Source organism: Bufo gargarizans, chromosome 4 (genome assembly GCF_014858855.1).
Source record: "Bufo gargarizans isolate SCDJY-AF-19 chromosome 4, ASM1485885v1, whole genome shotgun sequence".
NCBI classification, from domain to species: Eukaryota; Metazoa; Chordata; class Amphibia; order Anura; family Bufonidae; genus Bufo; species Bufo gargarizans.
Window position 1 is genome coordinate 173,569,130 of NC_058083.1, and position 18,567 is coordinate 173,587,696.

General features: G+C 44.0%; 1 protein-coding gene across 1 annotated transcript in view; it reads right to left on the reverse strand.

Moving 5' to 3' along the window:
* Window positions 1-18,567, reverse strand: part of NAALADL2 (N-acetylated alpha-linked acidic dipeptidase like 2) — a 1,185,913-nt gene that overhangs the window by 332,351 nt on the left and 834,995 nt on the right. The window contains exons 8-9 of the mRNA XM_044292072.1: window positions 6,487-6,692; window positions 2,711-2,842 (exon numbers count right to left, since the gene is read on the reverse strand). Of these exons, the coding sequence (XP_044148007.1) occupies window positions 2,711-2,842; window positions 6,487-6,692 (338 nt within the window). The remainder of the gene's footprint in view (window positions 1-2,710; window positions 2,843-6,486; window positions 6,693-18,567) is intronic.

Consider the following 18,567-nt stretch of genomic DNA (forward strand, 5'->3'; position numbering starts at 1 on the left):
CTGAATATACACAAATGTACGATTGAGGACTTAACCTTAATATTGCGTTAACACTGACAGGTAAATTGTTAAAAAATGTCACATATACAGCTCACCTTGTGTGGAAACTCTGTGTGCACGGAAGGAACAGGTTATCCAGGTAATGTGAAGAAAGGAAAAAAAATCCGGCACTGGACTGATATTCAATAAAAAAACGTCCTCTTTATTGAACGTAACATAAATCCAAGTACAAACAGATCCTCGCACAAAGTGGTTGTTGACGCATTTTGGACAGATGTCCTTAGTCGTAACAAAGGTTGATGTTGGAATGGGAGATTTTATGAATCCACCAAAAAATCCATTCCCCCAAAATGGGAGGGAAAAAAAGAGGAAAATCACCTCTCCAGCAACAACCACCTGATGTGAATTGCGTGCAGTTGTGGTGTTGGGAGCGTGCAGTTGCTCAACATGAAGCAAAAACACGCCCTCCTGAACACAAACAGATCTGCATGGTGTGAATGAAGACATCAAAAACATGTGGACATACATATAATAGCAATAAAATCTAAAATTAATTCACTAAATGGCATTTAAATCTGATTATACATGGATCACAACGGACGTTGTCTCCCTGCATCCTTCCATTCCCCACACTGTAGCTCTTTTAGCTCTAGAATACCACCTCCATAAATACAGCAAATACTCTCCAGAATTTATTGATTATGTGTTGGAGGTTACACTTTTTTTTTATTAACACACAATTTCACCGTGTGGAATTATGCGATTGAGGTCTTATAGGTAAATTGTTATCGTAGCCTATGTATTGGTGTACTGATCATCTATACGTAGGCGAAGGAGTGGAATGAGATAATTAATCTCATAGTCCAGGAGGCTGACTAATAAAGTGACCTTCTCAAAAGACCTGAGCAAATGGCAGGTGTTACGCTTGAGCTGTGTCAAAGTTACACAGGGTAGTACTCCTGTCTGCCTGCATCATCAAGAAAAATGTTGTGGCCCTCCTCTGCTGATACGGAAACATGATATATGAGGCGATGTTGGGTGATACCATTCTGCTGTTGCAGGTCAAGAAGGGATTGTTTTGCATGGTAAGAGTGGATTAAGTGCATGCACAGTTTCCTGGCCATTTTCAAGATGTCTTGCAGTTGGGTGTAAGACTTCAGGAACTGGGTTACAGCCAGATTAAAAATAAGTGCAATGCAGGGTGAATGAGTCAGCCCTCTCTGACGGGTTACTGACAAAATGTTCATCCTTTTATTAGTGACCATAGTTTCCGATCTTCAGTTGGCAAGGAGACAGCCAGGATTTGATTTCTTGGGTTAATGAAGTCGAGCAGTTCCTCCCCTATTCACTAATACTGGCCTGGTGCCAATGAGAACAGTTGACACTGTGTTATTATGAAAAGAGGATTCCCTTCTTCTCCATCATTTGTGTATCCATATATTTAGACAATGAACATCAGTCATTAGTGAGGTGGGTGGGAGAAGGTGGTGAGACGTAGAGGAGTGTTTCACTAATGAATATAGACAGTGGCTTGTTAACTATATGCTTTCTGTTTCTCTGCTGTGTACTGCCATCTAAATCCATTTCATTTTATCTGCTTTGTTAAGGGGAGTGGCAACCAGGCACTATAAATTAAACCACAACTCTCCCAGAGCTTGCTCTACATGAGGCTTGCTGTAACAAGTGGCTTCTGATTAAGACAAGTTAAGACAAGTAACAGTAAACTGTTGTCTTGTGTGTTGTTGGCTTAATTCTAGCTAGTCCTCCAACTGCAGCAGACAGGGTCTAATTCTAACTCATATTTACTCTTTTCCTACTTTGGACAATGCCAGTAAGTGTTTGTCTTGTGCAATGTATGTGTGCCTTGAAGAGCCTTTCGAGGGTGAATACATTTGCACTAGATGCAATCATGTTGCATATTTGGAAGCCTAGATCTTGGATCTAAATAATCAGCTTGAAATTCTTAGGGGCATTGCAAAACTGGAGAGAGGCTTAGACCTTACTGTGCAGGCACTGACTGGGGTCAGTAAAATGGAGGTGGGAGGAGGAGGGCAAGATCAGGAATATCAGGTGAGCATTTGGGTTAATGTAGGAAGAAGCAGTAGAGGGAAAAGTGCCAGGGAGGCTAGTCCTAAGCTGGCACTCCCTAGTAAATATGCCTGAAAGCCCAGGGCCAGCAACACTGCAGAACGACATTTCTCCTAGCAACCAGGAGGATGACCGCTGCAGGAAGGATGGGAAGGTGGTAGGGGACTCTATTATTAGGCGGACAGACCGTGAATGCCGAATAGTGTGTTGTCTTCCGGGTGCTCGGGTTCGGCATATTGTGGAATCAGATTGACAGGTTACTGGATGGGGATGGGGAAGACCCGGCGGTCATGGTACACATTGGCACCAATGACAAAGTCAAGGGAGATGGAAGGTCCTTAAAAACGATTTTAGGGAACTAAGTGAGAAGCTCAAGTCCAGAACCTCCAAGTTAGTGCCACGAGCATCACCAGAAAGACATCGGATGCTTAGGGAGTTAAAGTAATTTTAACATTAATGCTTATGAAAACGTCTTTTTTCAAACATATTAACTATGTAACTATGTAATAATGTGTGTGTATTGACAAAATGGTACAACATTGTTTTGCGCTGTTTTGGCATAAAATAGGTTGGCAACTATGTATAATTTATTACATTAGAATTTTAACTTATGTAATCTTACCTTTTTTGCTAACTCTGTTGCCAATTGCTGTAGAGATGGGGATGAGATTGAACGAAGACTGCCATTGCCACAAACTGGATTTTGCAGACCGATATATGCAACTGCATTGCCAGCAAGGATTCTCTGAAGATCCTTTACAAAAATAACATAATTTTATTTGTATGTAATGTGACCAAGATTCAGAAGTATATAGCTTTTTCAAAAACCTGCCCATTTACTTTTCAGGGGTTCTAAAGAGAATATAATTCACATTTACCTGTAAGAAGATCAACACATCCACTCAGCATTTACTTAAAAGCATGGAGTGCCAAACTATTACAATGCTCAGCCAGCTGAAAGGATTTTAAAATATCTTCTTGACACAAGGAACACATCAAGCATAGTCATTGCTAATGCATTATGTTCCTTGCTAGAAATCCACATTCACATTGTCACTGTAAGAGCATCCATACATTTATATTTTCAACAGAGACCTAAGTAATCAGTTGTTTGAATCATTTGATTTCACCAAAGCTAATCTCTTGATATAACAGTGAGAACTTGCTCGGAAATATCATAGTGTGGTGGAAGCTGTTCATCACAGTTGCATTTACCTTGCATAGGTGACACAATATGTAAATTTTCTTGAAGAAAGAAATTACAGTGGCATTTTTGTAATCTTATTCTTTCTTTTTTAAACAAAGAAGTAGAAATGAACAAAGCTAATTTCCAATTTGTATCAAAGTTAAAGGGGTTCTGCACTTTCATTTAACTGATGATCTATCCTCTGGATAGATCATCAGCTACTGATCGGCTGGGGTCCGACACCCAGGACCCCCACCAATCAGCTGTTTGAGAAGTTAGCGGCGCTCCAGCAGCGCCGCAGCCTTCTCACTGTTTACCGCCGGGCCGCCCACCCACTGACGTCACGACTAGTATCAACTAGCGCGGGCGCGGCTAAGCTCCATTCAAGTGAACAGAGCTTAGCCGTGCCCACGCTAGTTGATACTAGTCGTGACGTCAGTGGGCTGGCAGCCCGGCGTTAAACAGTGAGAAGGCCGCGGCACTGCTGCCTTCTCAAACAGCTGATCGGCGGGGGTCCCGGGTGTCGGACCCCCGCCAATCAGAAGCTGATGATGTATCCAGAGGATAGATCATCAGTTAAATGAAAGTGCAGAACCCCTTTAATCCTTCAATTCTTCTATAAATTTCAGATATGTAGAGTATTTCCCAAAGGATTTCTAAGGGGTTCTCTGCTTTACACAATCTCTATTTGGCAGCAGTCCTTTGACAATACGCAGTTCACAAAATGCACCCCCTCCTGTGATGCCCTACAATCAGCTCTTTGGGGAAACCTGACAGTAAGGGCTCTTCCACACGAGAGGATGCCATGTGTGGAATCTGCTGCATGAAATAGAGCCAAGCCCCGTTCCGGACAGAAGAGACACGGAGCATTAACATGATTAATAATGCTCTTTGCCTCTCTGTGACCTCTTTACTACTAAATCACAGTGACAACTTTATCTCACTGTGATTTTGTAGTAAAAAGATCACAGAGAGGTATGGAGCATTATTAATCATGTTAATGCTCCGTGTCTCTGCTGTCTGGGCGGGGCTTGACTCTATTTCGTGCAGCGGATTCCACACACAGCATCCGCTCATATGAAAGAGCCCTAAATGTCCCTTTACAAAGGTAAACAACCGAGGAAGTTATGGGGAAGGAGCATGCCTAGTAACTCTCATTCCCAATAATTGCCTTGTGTAAAAGTGCTACCAATCACCAGATAAATGAGCAAATGCTCATTCATTGGATAAAAGCATCACAATGCAGACAGCAAGATCACTACTTACTCAGAACAATCTGCTGCACAGAAAAAAAGTTTCTCTTTGGGGACAAGAAAGTGCTAATGATGAGCGGCATAGGCAATATTAGTTTTTGCAATATTTCTCAAATTTTTCACATATTATTCGCAATAAATTAGCAAATTCTAGAATTCATGATCTCCAGTCATTATTTTCGCGATTGGACAATTTGGCATGGATGATGAGCATATTTTTTGCGCAATACATGCAACTTATGTATTGTATATACATCTGTATTATATATATGAGCTAACTAACTAACTAATGCAGTTGGATAAGGAATAGGATCCAGATGAAAGCACAGAGCACAGCAATGACACTGCTCTCTCTGACTCAGAACTGCAAAAAAACTGCAGAAAATGGCTGCTCGGAAATTTCTTATATAGTAAGGGGTAGGCAACTTTCCCATTGATTGCTAGGAATGTTGCTAAGCTCTGACAAGGATATTGCAGCCTTCTCATTGGCCCACAAGCAAGAAGGGAGGTTACTGATGAAAAAAATATTGAATATTTGTGATTACGAATATATAGCACTATATTCTACATCTTTGCAAATTCACAAAGTGACGATATTTGCGATAAAAATTTGCGATTAGAATATTTCTCATCAACACTAGTAAGTGCAAGAACAACCACTAGTCCTCATATAAAGAATGTTTTTTCTGTATGTAAATGAAGCTTTCCCAATCTTGTTAGAGATACTAGCAGAAGGACCCGACTTCGCACGGGTATAGTTCATCTATTTCATTTAATGTTTGTGTGTGTCGTTAAAAGATATCAACAGTATCCGCTATAACAGTGACATCTACAGTACCCCACCCCTTTAAGAGTGACCTCCACACCGGGCTGCCCCTTAACAGTATCCTCTATAACAGTAACATCCACAGCACCCTCCACTTTAAAATGACCTCCACAGTGGCCACCTCTTTATTATTCACCTCCACAGTACCCCGTCTCTTTAACAGCGATTTCCACAACACCCCTCCCCCTTAACGGTGTCCTCTACAGCACCCAGCCCTTTACACTGACATCTATAATGGACCATCCCCTTCACTGTGACCTCCACCGTTCCCTGCCCCTTAACAGTGACCTCTACAGCATCCCACCCTCTTAACAGTGACCTCCACAGCATCGCAACCCCTTAACAGTGACCTCCACAGCATCCCAACCCCTTAACAGTGACCTCCACAGCATCCCAACCCCTTAACAGTGACCTGCACAGCATCCCAACCCCTTAACAGTGACCTCCACAGCATCCCACCCCCTTAACAGTGACCGCCACAGCATCCCGCTGGGTCTTTTGTGTATGTAGAAAATGTTTCAGATCTTTGAGTTCAGCTCATGCAAAATGGGAGAAAAAACCGACAGTGTTGCGTTTATTTTTTTGTTCAGTGTATATTAGGTGTACTATTTTAGTTACTGAATAAAGGTTCCATATTGACTTTTCGTCCAATGTAATATAATTATTTTACAGTAAGTGGAAGTAATGTAAGCTTTGTGAACTTTTCTATACTTTCATCTGAGTATCTATAATTGCTGGAAAGGCAAGGTTTTTGAATATTTTTATTAATGCAAAATTGTGAACAAGTCCCAATTTGTAAGCCTATGCAAGGCATCATAAATAGAAATAATATATAAAAAGCACATAATTTATGGCAGCATTGAAAACAAAGTATTTAATGTACTGTAGGAATTTATTGTGTGTTGACGAACAAGCAGTGAGGAAAAAAGTCAGGTGCAGCATATTGCATAGAGGAAGGTTTAGTTTATGGACATTCTAGTGCAAGGGGAAGAAAATTGCTTTGTTTCTTATGTATTTTGTTTGTACAACATGGAGCAATTTTATTGTAAACCATACAGGTATACCCAGCATGCTTTTTGTCCTGATCACAGTAATTGCACTCTATTGTTATTCTCTTTTTTTTATTTTATTACCTTTCCCCATTTGTAAGAACCAAAGTTTCCATATGGATTTCCTCCCCACGAGCAGAATACAATTGTTCTGTGGGGTCGCCATCCAGTCTTCACCTTTGATACTATGGAGCGGATAATAGAAGCCATAGTGGCTGCACCACTGACCCAATTCTGAGGGCTTCTTCCATTCACATCAGCGTGAGGACTACCGAGTATGACGTACCTGTCTGAAGAAATACACACATTTACTTCATCTTTTGTCCCTAACATTTTGACATGTAAATACAGTTGTAAAAGGTCAACAAGTAAATGCAGTAGTTGAATGAACTGTGTAATATGAAATTCTGCTTATGCAAGGAAACCCGATTACCATGTACACCTTCGGTTTAATTGATCTTAATAAATAAGAATATCATACATACAGTGGCGTATCTACCATATAGCCAGACCTCTCAGCTTCTATGGGGCCCGTGAGAAAGGGGGGCCCGCAGTGCAGGAGAGTCCCCCCTCCCGTCTGCTAGCCCCACCTCCTGCCTACTAGCATCGCCTCCCGCCTACTAGCTCCTCTGGCTTGCAACAACCCCACCAGTAATGAAGTGAGTGAGGACTTGTAGGTGAGGACAGTGCAGAGGTATGTGTGGAGGGCGGGGTCACTCAGCTTTCCCAGACTATTCCTCTGCACATATGCCATTCAGAACAGGAGGAAAGCTGGTTGTCACTACATTATGTAATGTGACTGCGCTTTCCTGATGTCCTACTTCACATTTAAGGCTATGTACAATTTTGGGTGCATTTTTTATTATTGCATTGTACTCATTTTGCTATTTAGCATTTTTTCAATTGGTCTTTATTGACATGCTCTACTAGCTGCCTGTCTTTTCCATCATCTGAGGAGCAGCCTGACTCCTTATCTCTGCTTCCTTACATTAAAAACACTCATTAAAGCTCTATCCTTGTCTTACTGATAAAAATGTGGCTTAAATAAGTTATTTTGACCTCTTACTGCTTTAGAGATAAGGGTTTTTAGATGACTGGAAAAAAGTAAATGTACCAGTCTCATAGTTGGAAAAACAGCAGACCCTTTTTGTGACAGAATGTCAATATTTTTAATAAAGACCAATTGAAAATATGATTTTTATCCAAAAACAAGTAAAATGCAATCATAACCAAAAATTGGCTCCAAAGGTGTAGCCTTTTAGTGATCTGTTCAGCGTTTAAACAATGTTTCCCATTAACAATTATGAGTAGGGATGAGCGAACTCGAACTGTATAGTTCGGGTTCGTACCGAATTTTGGGGTGTCCGTGACACGGACCCGAACCCGGACATTTTCGTAAAAGTCCGGGTTCGGGTTCGGTGTTCGTCGCTTTCTTCGCGCTTTTGTGACGCTTTCTTGGCGCTTTTTGAAAGGCTGCAAAGCAGCCAATCAACAAGCGTCATACTACTTGCCCCAAGAGGCCATCACAGCCATGCCTACTATTGGCATGGCTGTGATTGGCCAGAGCACCATGTGACCCAGCCTCTATTTAAGCTGGAGTCACATAGCGCCGCCCGTCACTCTGCTCTGATTAGCGTAGGGAGAGGTTGCGGCTGCGACAGTAGGGCGAGATTAGGCAGATTAACTCCTCCAAAGGACTTGATTAACTGATCGATCTGCAGCTGTGGATCATTGAGCTGCTGATCCTCAATTGCTCACTGTTTTTAGGCTGCACAGACCGTTTGTCAGTCTCATTTTTCTGGGGTGATCGGCGGCCATTTTGTGTCTTGTGGTGCGCCAGCACAAGCTGCGACCAAGTGCATTTAACCCTCAATGGTGTGGTTGTTTTTTGGCTAAAGCCTACATCAGGGTGAAGCTGTGACACCAAGTGCATTTAACCAGCAATAGTCTGTTCATTTTTTGGCCATATACAAAATCAGGGGCAAGCTGCGCCTGTCACCAAGTGCATTTAACCCTCAATGGTGTGGTTGTTTTTTGGCTAAAGCCTACATCAGGGTGAAGCTGTCACACCAAGTGCATTTAACCAGCAATAGTCTGTTCATTTTTTGGCCATATACAAAATCAGGGGCAAGCTGCGCCTGTCACCAAGTGCATTTAACCCTCAATGGTGTGGTTGTTTTTTGGCTAAAGCCTACATCAGGGTGAAGCTGTCACACCAAGTGCATTTAACCAGCAATAGTCTGTTCATTTTTTGGCCATATACAAAATCAGGGGCAAGCTGCGCCTGTCACCAAGTGCATTTAACCCTCAATGGTGTGGTTGTTTTTTGGCTAAAGCCTACATCAGGGTGAAGCTGTCACACCAAGTGCATTTAACCAGCAATAGTCTGTTCATTTTTTGGCCATATCCCAGTCTAATTCTGTCACTAAATCCATACCGGTCACCCAGCGCCTAAATACTAGGCCTCAAATTTATATCCAGCTAAATCTGTCCCTAGTGCTGTAGCTGGGCGAGTTATTTAGTGTCCGTTCAAGCACATTTCTTGTTCTGGGTTGAAATACAATTCCCAATTTAGCAATTTCATAATTTAGTGGTTCCTGCTATATCAGAGCTATTTGAAATCTATCCCAAAAAGGGTATATAATATTGAAGGTGCACATAGGGTCATTCAGAGTAACTTCACACACACCCGCTACTGTGTATTTCCAAGTCTAATTCTGTCACTAAATCCATACCGGTGACCCAGCGCCTAAATACTAGGCCTCAAATTTAATTCCCTCTAAATCTCTCGTTACCCACCGCTGTACTGTTGTTGCTGGGCAAGATATTTAGTGTCCGTCAAAGCACATTTTTTGTTCTGGGTTGAAGTACAATTCCCAATTTAGCAATTTCATAATTTAGTGGTTTCTGCTATATCAGAGCTATTTGAAATCTATCCCAAAAAGGGTATATAATATTGAAGGTGCACATAGGGTCATTCAGAATAACTTCACACACACCCGCTACTGTGTATTTCCAAGTCTAATTCTGTCACTAAACCCATACCTGTCACCCAGCGCCTAAATACTAGGCCTCAAATTTAAATCCCTCTAAATCTCTCGTTACCGTTGTCCTGTTGTAGCTGGGAAAGTTATTTAGTGCCCGTCAAAGCACATTTTTTGTTCTGGGTTGAAGTACAATTCCCAATTTAGCAATTTCATAATTTAGTGGTTCCTGCTATATCAGAGCTATTTGAAATCTATCCCAAAAAGGGTATATAATATTGAAGGTGCACATAGGGTCATTCAGAATAACTTCACACACACCCGCTACTGTGTATTTCCAAGTCTAATTCTGTCACTAAATCCATACCGGTGACCCAGCGCCTAAATACTAGGCCTCAAATTTAATTCCCTCTAAATCTCTCGTTACCCACCGGTGTACTGTTGTTGCTGGGCAAGATATTTAGTGTCCGTCAAAGCACATTTTTTGTTCTGGGTTGAAGTACAATTCCCAATTTAGCAATTTCATAATTTAGTGGTTTCTGCTATATCAGAGCTATTTGAAATCTATCCCAAAAAGGGTATATAATATTGAAGGTGCACATAGGGTCATTCAGAATAACTTCACACACACCCGCTACTGTGTATTTCCAAGTCTAATTCTGTCACTAAACCCATACCTGTCACCCAGCGCCTAAATACTAGGCCTCAAATTTAAATCCCTCTAAATCTCTCGTTACCGTTGTCCTGTTGTAGCTGGGAAAGTTATTTAGTGCCCGTCAAAGCACATTTTTTGTTCTGGGTTGAAGTACAATTCCCAATTTAGCAATTTCATAATTTAGTGGTTCCTGCTATATCAGAGCTATTTGAAATCTATCCCAAAAAGGGTATATAATATTGAAGGTGCACATAGGGTCATTCAGAATAACTTCACACACACCCGCTACTGTGTATTTCCAAGTCTAATTCTGTCACTAAATCCATACCGGTGACCCAGCGCCTAAATACTAGGCCTCAAATTTAATTCCCTCTAAATCTCTCGTTACCCACCGCTGTACTGTTGTTGCTGGGCAAGATATTTAGTGTCCGTCAAAGCACATTTTTTGTTCTGGGTTGAAGTACAATTCCCAATTTAGCAATTTCATAATTTAGTGGTTTCTGCTATATCAGAGCTATTTGAAATCTATCCCTAAAAGGGTATATAATATTGAAGGTGCACATAGGGTCATTCAGAATAACTTCACACACACCCGCTACTGTGTATTTCCAAGTCTAATTCTGTCACTAAACCCATACCTGTCACCCAGCGCCTAAATACTAGGCCTCAAATTTATATCCAGCTAAATCTGTCCCTAGTGCTGTAGCTGGGCGAGTTATTTAGTGTCCGTTCAAGCACATTTCTTGTTCTGGGTTGAAATACAATTCCCAATTTAGCAATTTCATAATTTAGTGGTTCCTGCTATATCAGAGCTCTTTGAAATCTATCCCAAAAAGGGTATATAATATTGAAGGTGCACATAGGGTCATTCAGAGTAACTTCACACACACCCGCTACTGTGTATTTCCAAGTCTAATTCTGTCACTAAATCCATACCGGTGACCCAGCGCCTAAATACTAGGCCTCAAATTTAATTCCCTCTAAATCTCTCGTTACCCACCGCTGTACTGTTGTTGCTGGGCAAGATATTTAGTGTCCGTCAAAGCACATTTTTTGTTCTGGGTTGAAGTACAATTCCCAATTTAGCAATTTCATAATTTAGTGGTTTCTGCTATATCAGAGCTATTTGAAATCTATCCCAAAAAGGGTATATAATATTGAAGGTGCACATAGGGTCATTCAGAATAACTTCACACACACCCGCTACTGTGTATTTCCAAGTCTAATTCTGTCACTAAACCCATACCTGTCACCCAGCGCCTAAATACTAGGCCTCAAATTTAAATCCCTCTAAATCTCTCGTTACCCGTTGTCCTGTTGTAGCTGGGAAAGTTATTTAGTGCCCGTCAAAGCACATTTTTTGTTCTGGGTTGAAGTACAATTCCCAATTTAGCAATTTCATAATTTAGTGGTTCCTGCTATATCAGAGCTATTTGAAATCTATCCCAAAAAGGGTATATAATATTGAAGGTGCACATAGGGTCATTCAGAATAACTTCACACACACCCGCTACTGTGTATTTCCAAGTCTAATTCTGTCACTAAATCCATACCGGTGACCCAGCGCCTAAATACTAGGCCTCAAATTTAATTCCCTCTAAATCTCTCGTTACCCACCGGTGTACTGTTGTTGCTGGGCAAGATATTTAGTGTCCGTCAAAGCACATTTTTGTTCTGGGTTGAAGTACAATTCCCAATTTAGCAATTTCATAATTTAGTGGTTTCTGCTATATCAGAGCTATTTGAAATCTATCCCAAAAGGGTATATAATATTGAAGGTGCACATAGGGTCATTCAGAATAACTTCACACACACCCGCTACTGTGTATTTCCAAGTCTAATTCTGTCACTAAACCCATACCTGTCACCCAGCGCCTAAATACTAGGCCTCAAATTTAATCCCTCTAAATCTCTCGTTACCGTTGTCCTGTTGTAGCTGGGAAAGTTATTAGTGCCCGTCAAAGCACATTTTTTGTTCTGGGTTGAAGTACAATTCCCAATTTAGCAATTTCATAATTTAGTGGTTCCTGCTATATCAGAGCTATTTGAAATCTATCCCAAAAAGGGTATATAATATTGAAGGTGCACATAGGGTCATTCAGAATAACTTCACACACACCCGCTACTGTGTATTTCCAAGTCTAATTCTGTCACTAAATCCATACCGGTGACCCAGCGCCTAAATACTAGGCCTCAAATTTAATTCCCTCTAAATCTCTCGTTACCCACCGCTGTACTGTTGTTGCTGGGCAAGATATTTAGTGTCCGTCAAAGCACATTTTTTGTTCTGGGTTGAAGTACAATTCCCAATTTAGCAATTTCATAATTTAGTGGTTTCTGCTATATCAGAGCTATTTGAAATCTATCCCTAAAAGGGTATATAATATTGAAGGTGCACATAGGGTCATTCAGAATAACTTCACACACACCCGCTACTGTGTATTTCCAAGTCTAATTCTGTCACTAAACCCATACCTGTCACCCAGCGCCTAAATACTAGGCCTCAAATTTATATCCAGCTAAATCTGTCCCTAGTGCTGTAGCTGGGCGAGTTATTTAGTGTCCGTTCAAGCACATTTCTTGTTCTGGGTTGAAATACAATTCCCAATTTAGCAATTTCATAATTTAGTGGTTCCTGCTATATCAGAGCTCTTTGAAATCTATCCCAAAAAGGGTATATAATATTGAAGGTGCACATAGGGTCATTCAGAGTAACTTCACACACACCCGCTACTGTGTATTTCCAAGTCTAATTCTGTCACTAAATCCATACCGGTGACCCAGCGCCTAAATACTAGGCCTCAAATTTAATTCCCTCTAAATCTCTCGTTACCCACCGCTGTACTGTTGTTGCTGGGCAAGATATTTAGTGTCCGTCAAAGCACATTTTTTGTTCTGGGTTGAAGTACAATTCCCAATTTAGCAATTTCATAATTTAGTGGTTTCTGCTATATCAGAGCTATTTGAAATCTATCCCAAAAAGGGTATATAATATTGAAGGTGCACATAGGGTCATTCAGAATAACTTCACACACACCCGCTACTGTGTATTTCCAAGTCTAATTCTGTCACTAAACCCATACCTGTCACCCAGCGCCTAAATACTAGGCCTCAAATTTAAATCCCTCTAAATCTCTCGTTACCGTTGTCCTGTTGTTGCTGGGCAAGATATTTAGTGTCCGTCAAAGCACATTTTTTGTTCTGGGTTGAAGTACAATTCCCAATTTAGCAATTTCATAATTTAGTGGTTTCTGCTATATCAGAGCTATTTGAAATCTATCCCTAAAAGGGTATATAATATTGAAGGTGCACATAGGGTCATTCAGAATAACTTCACACACACCCGCTACTGTGTATTTCCAAGTCTAATTCTGTCACTAAATCCATACCGGTGACCCAGCGCCTAAATACTAGGCCTCAAATTTAATTCCCTCTAAATCTCTCGTTACCCACCGTTGTACTGTTGTTGCTGGGCAAGATATTTAGTGTCCGTCAAAGCACATTTTTTGTTCTGGGTTGAAGTACAATTCCCAATTTAGCAATTTCATAATTTAGTGGTTTCTGCTATATCAGAGCTATTTGAAATCTATCCCTAAAAGGGTATATAATATTCAAGGTGCACATTGGGTCATTCAGAATAACTTCACACACACACGCTTCTGTGCATTTCCAAGTCTAATTCTGTCACTAAATCCATACCGGTCACCCAGCGCCTAAATACTAGGCCTCAAATTTATATCCCGCTGAATTTGAATACAATACATTGGGCCAAATAATATATTTGTTGTTGTGGTGAACCATAACAATGAGAAAAACATCTAGTAAGGGACGCGGACGTGGACATGGTCGTGGTGGTGTTAGTGGACCCTCTGGTGCTGGGAGAGGACGTGGCCGTTCTGCCACATCCACACGTCCTAGTGTACCAACTACTTCAGGTCCCAGTAGCCGCCAGAATTTACAGCGATATATGGTGGGGCCCAATGCCGTTCTAAGGATGGTAAGGCCTGAGCAGGTACAGGCATTAGTCAATTGGGTGGCCGACAGTGGATCCAGCACGTTCACATTATCTCCCACCCAGTCTTCTGCAGAAAGCGCACAGATGGCGCCTGAAAACCAACCCCATCAGTCTGTCACATCACCCCCATGCATACCAGGGAAACTGTCTCAGCCTCAAGTTATGCAGCAGTCTCTTATGCTGTTTGAAGACTCCGCTGGCAGGGTTTCCCAAGGGCATCCACCTAGCCCTTCCCCAGCGGTGAAAGACATAGAATGCACTGACGCACAACCACTTATGTTTCCTGATGATGAGGACATGGGAATACCACCTCAGCATGTCTCTGATGATGACGAAACACAGGTGCCAACTGCTGCGTCTTTCTGCAGTGTGCAGACTGAACAGGAGGTCAGGGATCAAGACTGGGTGGAAGACGATGCAGGGGACGATGAGGTCCTAGACCCCACATGGAATGAAGGTCGTGCCACTGACTTTCACAGTTCGGAGGAAGAGGCAGTGGTGAGACCGAGCCAACAGCGTAGCAAAAGAGGGAGCAGTGGGCAAAAGCAGAACACCCGCCGCCAAGAGACTCCGCCTGCTACTGACCGCCGCCATCTGGGACCGAGCACCCCAAAGGCAGCTTCAAGGAGTTCCCTGGCATGGCACTTCTTCAAACAATGTGCTGACGACAAGACCCGAGTGGTTTGCACGCTGTGCCATCAGAGCCTGAAGCGAGGCATTAACGTTCTGAACCTGAGCACAACCTGCATGACCAGGCACCTGCATGCAAAGCATGAACTGCAGTGGAGTAAACACCTTAAAACCAAGGAAGTCACTCAGGCTCCCCCTGCTACCTCTTCTGCTGCTGCCGCCTCGGCCTATTCTGCTGCTGCCGCCTCGGCCTCTTCCTCCGCCTCTGGAGGAACGTTGGCACCTGCCGCCCAGCAAACAGGGGATGTACCACCAACACCACCACCACCACCTCCGTCACCAAGCGTCTCAACCATGTCACACGCCAGCGTTCAGCTCTCCATCTCACAAACATTTGATAGAAAGCGTAAATTCCCACCTAGCCACCCTCGATCCCTGGCCCTGAATGCCAGCATTTCTAAACTACTGGCCTATGAAATGCTGTCATTTAGGCTGGTGGACACAGACAGCTTCAAACAGCTCATGTCGCTTGCTGTCCCACAGTATGTTGTTCCCAGCCGGCACTACTTCTCCAAGAGAGCCGTGCCTTCCCTGCACAACCAAGTATCCGATAAAATCAAGTGTGCACTGCGCAACGCCATCTGTGGCAAGGTCCACCTAACCACAGATACGTGGACCAGTAAGCACGGCCAGGGACGCTATATCTCCCTAACTGCACACTGGGTAAATGTAGTGGCAGCTGGGCCCCAGGCGGAGAGCTGTTTGGCGCACGTCCTTCCGCCGCCAAGGATCGCAGGGCAACATTCTTTGCCTCCTGTTGCCACCTCCTCCTTCTCGGCTTCCTCCTCCTCTTCTTCCACCTGCTCATCCAGTCAGCCACACACCTTCACCACCAACTTCAGCACAGCCCGGGGTAAACGTCAGCAGGCCATTCTGAAACTCATATGTTTGGGGGACAGGCCCCACACCGCACAGGAGTTGTGGCGGGGTATAGAACAACAGACCGACGAGTGGTTGCTGCCGGTGAGCCTCAAGCCCGGCCTGGTGGTGTGTGATAATGGGCGAAATCTCGTTGCAGCTCTGGGACTAGCCAATTTGACGCACATCCCTTGCTTGGCGCATGTGCTGAATTTGGTGGTGCAGAAGTTCATTCACAACTACCCCGACATGTCAGAGCTGCTGCATAAAGTGCGGGCCGTCTGTTCGCGCTTCCGGCGTTCACATCCTGCTGCTGCTCGCCTGTCTGCGCTACAGCGTAACTTCGGCCTTCCCGCTCACCGCCTCATATGCGACGTGCCCACCAGGTGGAACTCCACCTTGCACATGCTGGACAGACTGTGCGAGCAGCAGCAGGCCATAGTGGAGTTTCAGCTGCAGCACGCACGGGTCAGTCGCACTACAGAACAGCACCACTTCACCACCAATGACTGGGCCTCCATGCGAGACCTGTGTGCCCTGTTGCGCTGTTTCGAGTACTCCACCAACATGGCCAGTGGCGATGACACCGTTATCAGCGTTACAATACCACTTCTATGTCTCCTTGAGAAAACACTTAGGGCGATGATGGAACAGGAGGTGGCCCAGGAGGAGGAGGAGGAGGATGAGGAAGAGGGGTCATTTTTAGCACTTTCAGGCCAGTCTCTTCGAAGTGACTCAGAGGGAGGTTTTTTGCAACAGCAGAGGCCAGGTACAAATGTGGCCAGCCAGGGCCCACTACTGGAGGACGAGGAGGACGAGGATGAGGAGGAGGTGGAGGAGGATGAGGATGAAGCATGGTCACAGCGGGGTGGCACCCAACGCAGCTCGGGTCCATCACTGGTGCGTGGCTGGGGGGAAAGGCAGGACGATGACGATACGCCTCCCACAGAGGACAGCTTGTCCTTACCCCTGGGCAGCCTGGCACACATGAGCGACTACATGCTGCAGTGCCTGCGCAACGACAGCAGAGTTGCCCACATTTTAACCTGTGCGGACTACTGGGTTGCCACCCTGCTGGATCCACGCTACAAAGACAATGTGCCCACCTTACTTCCTGCACTGGAGCATGATAGGAAGATGCGCGAGTACAAGCGCACGTTGGTAGACGCGCTACTGAGAGCATTCCCAAATGTCACAGGGGAACAAGTGGAAGCCCAAGGCCAAGGCAGAGGAGGAGCAAGAGGTCGCCAAGGCAGCTGTGTCACGGCCAGCTCCTCTGAGGGCAGGGTTAGCATGGCAGAGATGTGGAAAACTTTTGTCAACACGCCACAGCTAACTGCACCACCACCTGATACGCAACGTGTTAGCAGGAGGCAACATTTTACTAACATGGTGGAACAGTACGTGTGCACACCCCTCCACGTACTGACTGATGGTTCGGCCCCATTCAACTTCTGGGTCTCTAAATTGTCCACGTGGCCAGAGCTAGCCTTTTATGCCTTGGAGGTGCTGGCCTGCCCGGCAGCCAGCGTTTTGTCTGAACGTGTATTCAGCACGGCAGGGGGCGTCATTACAGACAAACGCAGCCGCCTGTCTACAGCCAATGTGGACAAGCTGACGTTCATAAAAATGAACCAGGCATGGATCCCACAGGACCTGTCCGTCCCTTGTCCAGATTAGACATTAACTACCTCCCCATAACCATATATTATTGGACTCCAGGGCACTTCCTCATTCAATCCTATTTTTATTTTCATTTTACCATTATATTGCGATGCTACCCAAAGTTGAATGAACCTCTCCTCTGCCTGTGTGCTAGGCCTAAATATATGCCAATGGACTGTTGCAGTGGTGGCTGACATGAAGCCTGATTCTCTGCTATGACATGCAGACTAATTCTCTGCTGACATGAAGCCAGATTGTCTGTTACGGGACCTCTCTCCTCTGCCTGGGTGCTGGGCCTAAATTTATGACAATGGACTGTTGCAGTGGTGGCTGACGTGAAGCCTGATTCTCTGCTATGACATGCAGACTGATTCTCTGCTGTCATGAAGCCAGATTGTCTGTTACGGGACCTTTCTCCTCTACCTGGGTTCTGGGCCTAAATTTATGAAAATTGACTCTTACAGTGGTGGGTGACGTGAAGCCTGATTCTCTGCTATGATATGAAGACTGATTCTCTGCTGACATGAAGCCAGATTGTCTGTTACGGGACCTTTCTCCTCTGCCTGGGTTCTGGGCCTAAATTTATGAAAATTGACTCTTACAGTGGTGGGTGACGTGAAGCCTGATTCTCTGCTATGATATGAAGACTGATTCTCTGCTGACATGAAGCCAGATTGTCTGTTACGGGACCTTTCTCCTCTGCCTGGGTTCTGGGCCTAAATTTATGAAAATTGACTCTTACAGTGGTGGGTGACGTGAAGCCTGATTCTCTGCTATGATATGAAGACTGATTCTCTGCTGACATGAAGCCAGATTGTCTGTTACGGGACCTTTCTCCTCTGCCTGGGTTCTGGGCCTAAATTTATGAAAATTGACTCTTACAGTGGTGGGTGACGTGAAGCCTGATTCTCTGCTATGATATGAAGACTGATTCTCTGCTGACATGAAGCCAGATTGTCTGTTACGGGACCTTTCTCCTCTGCCTGGGTTCTGGGCCTAAATTTATGAAAATTGACTCTTACAGTGGTGGGTGACGTGAAGCCTGATTCTCTGCTATGATATGAAGACTGATTCTCTGCTGACATGAAGCCAGATTGTCTGTTACGGGACCTTTCTCCTCTGCCTGGGTTCTGGGCCTAAATTTATGAAAATTGACTCTTACAGTGGTGGGTGACGTGAAGCCTGATTCTCTGCTATGATATGAAGACTGATTCTCTGCTGACATGAAGCCAGATTGTCTGTTACGGGACCTCTCTCCTCTGCCTGGGTGCTGGGCCTAAATATATGCCAATGGACTG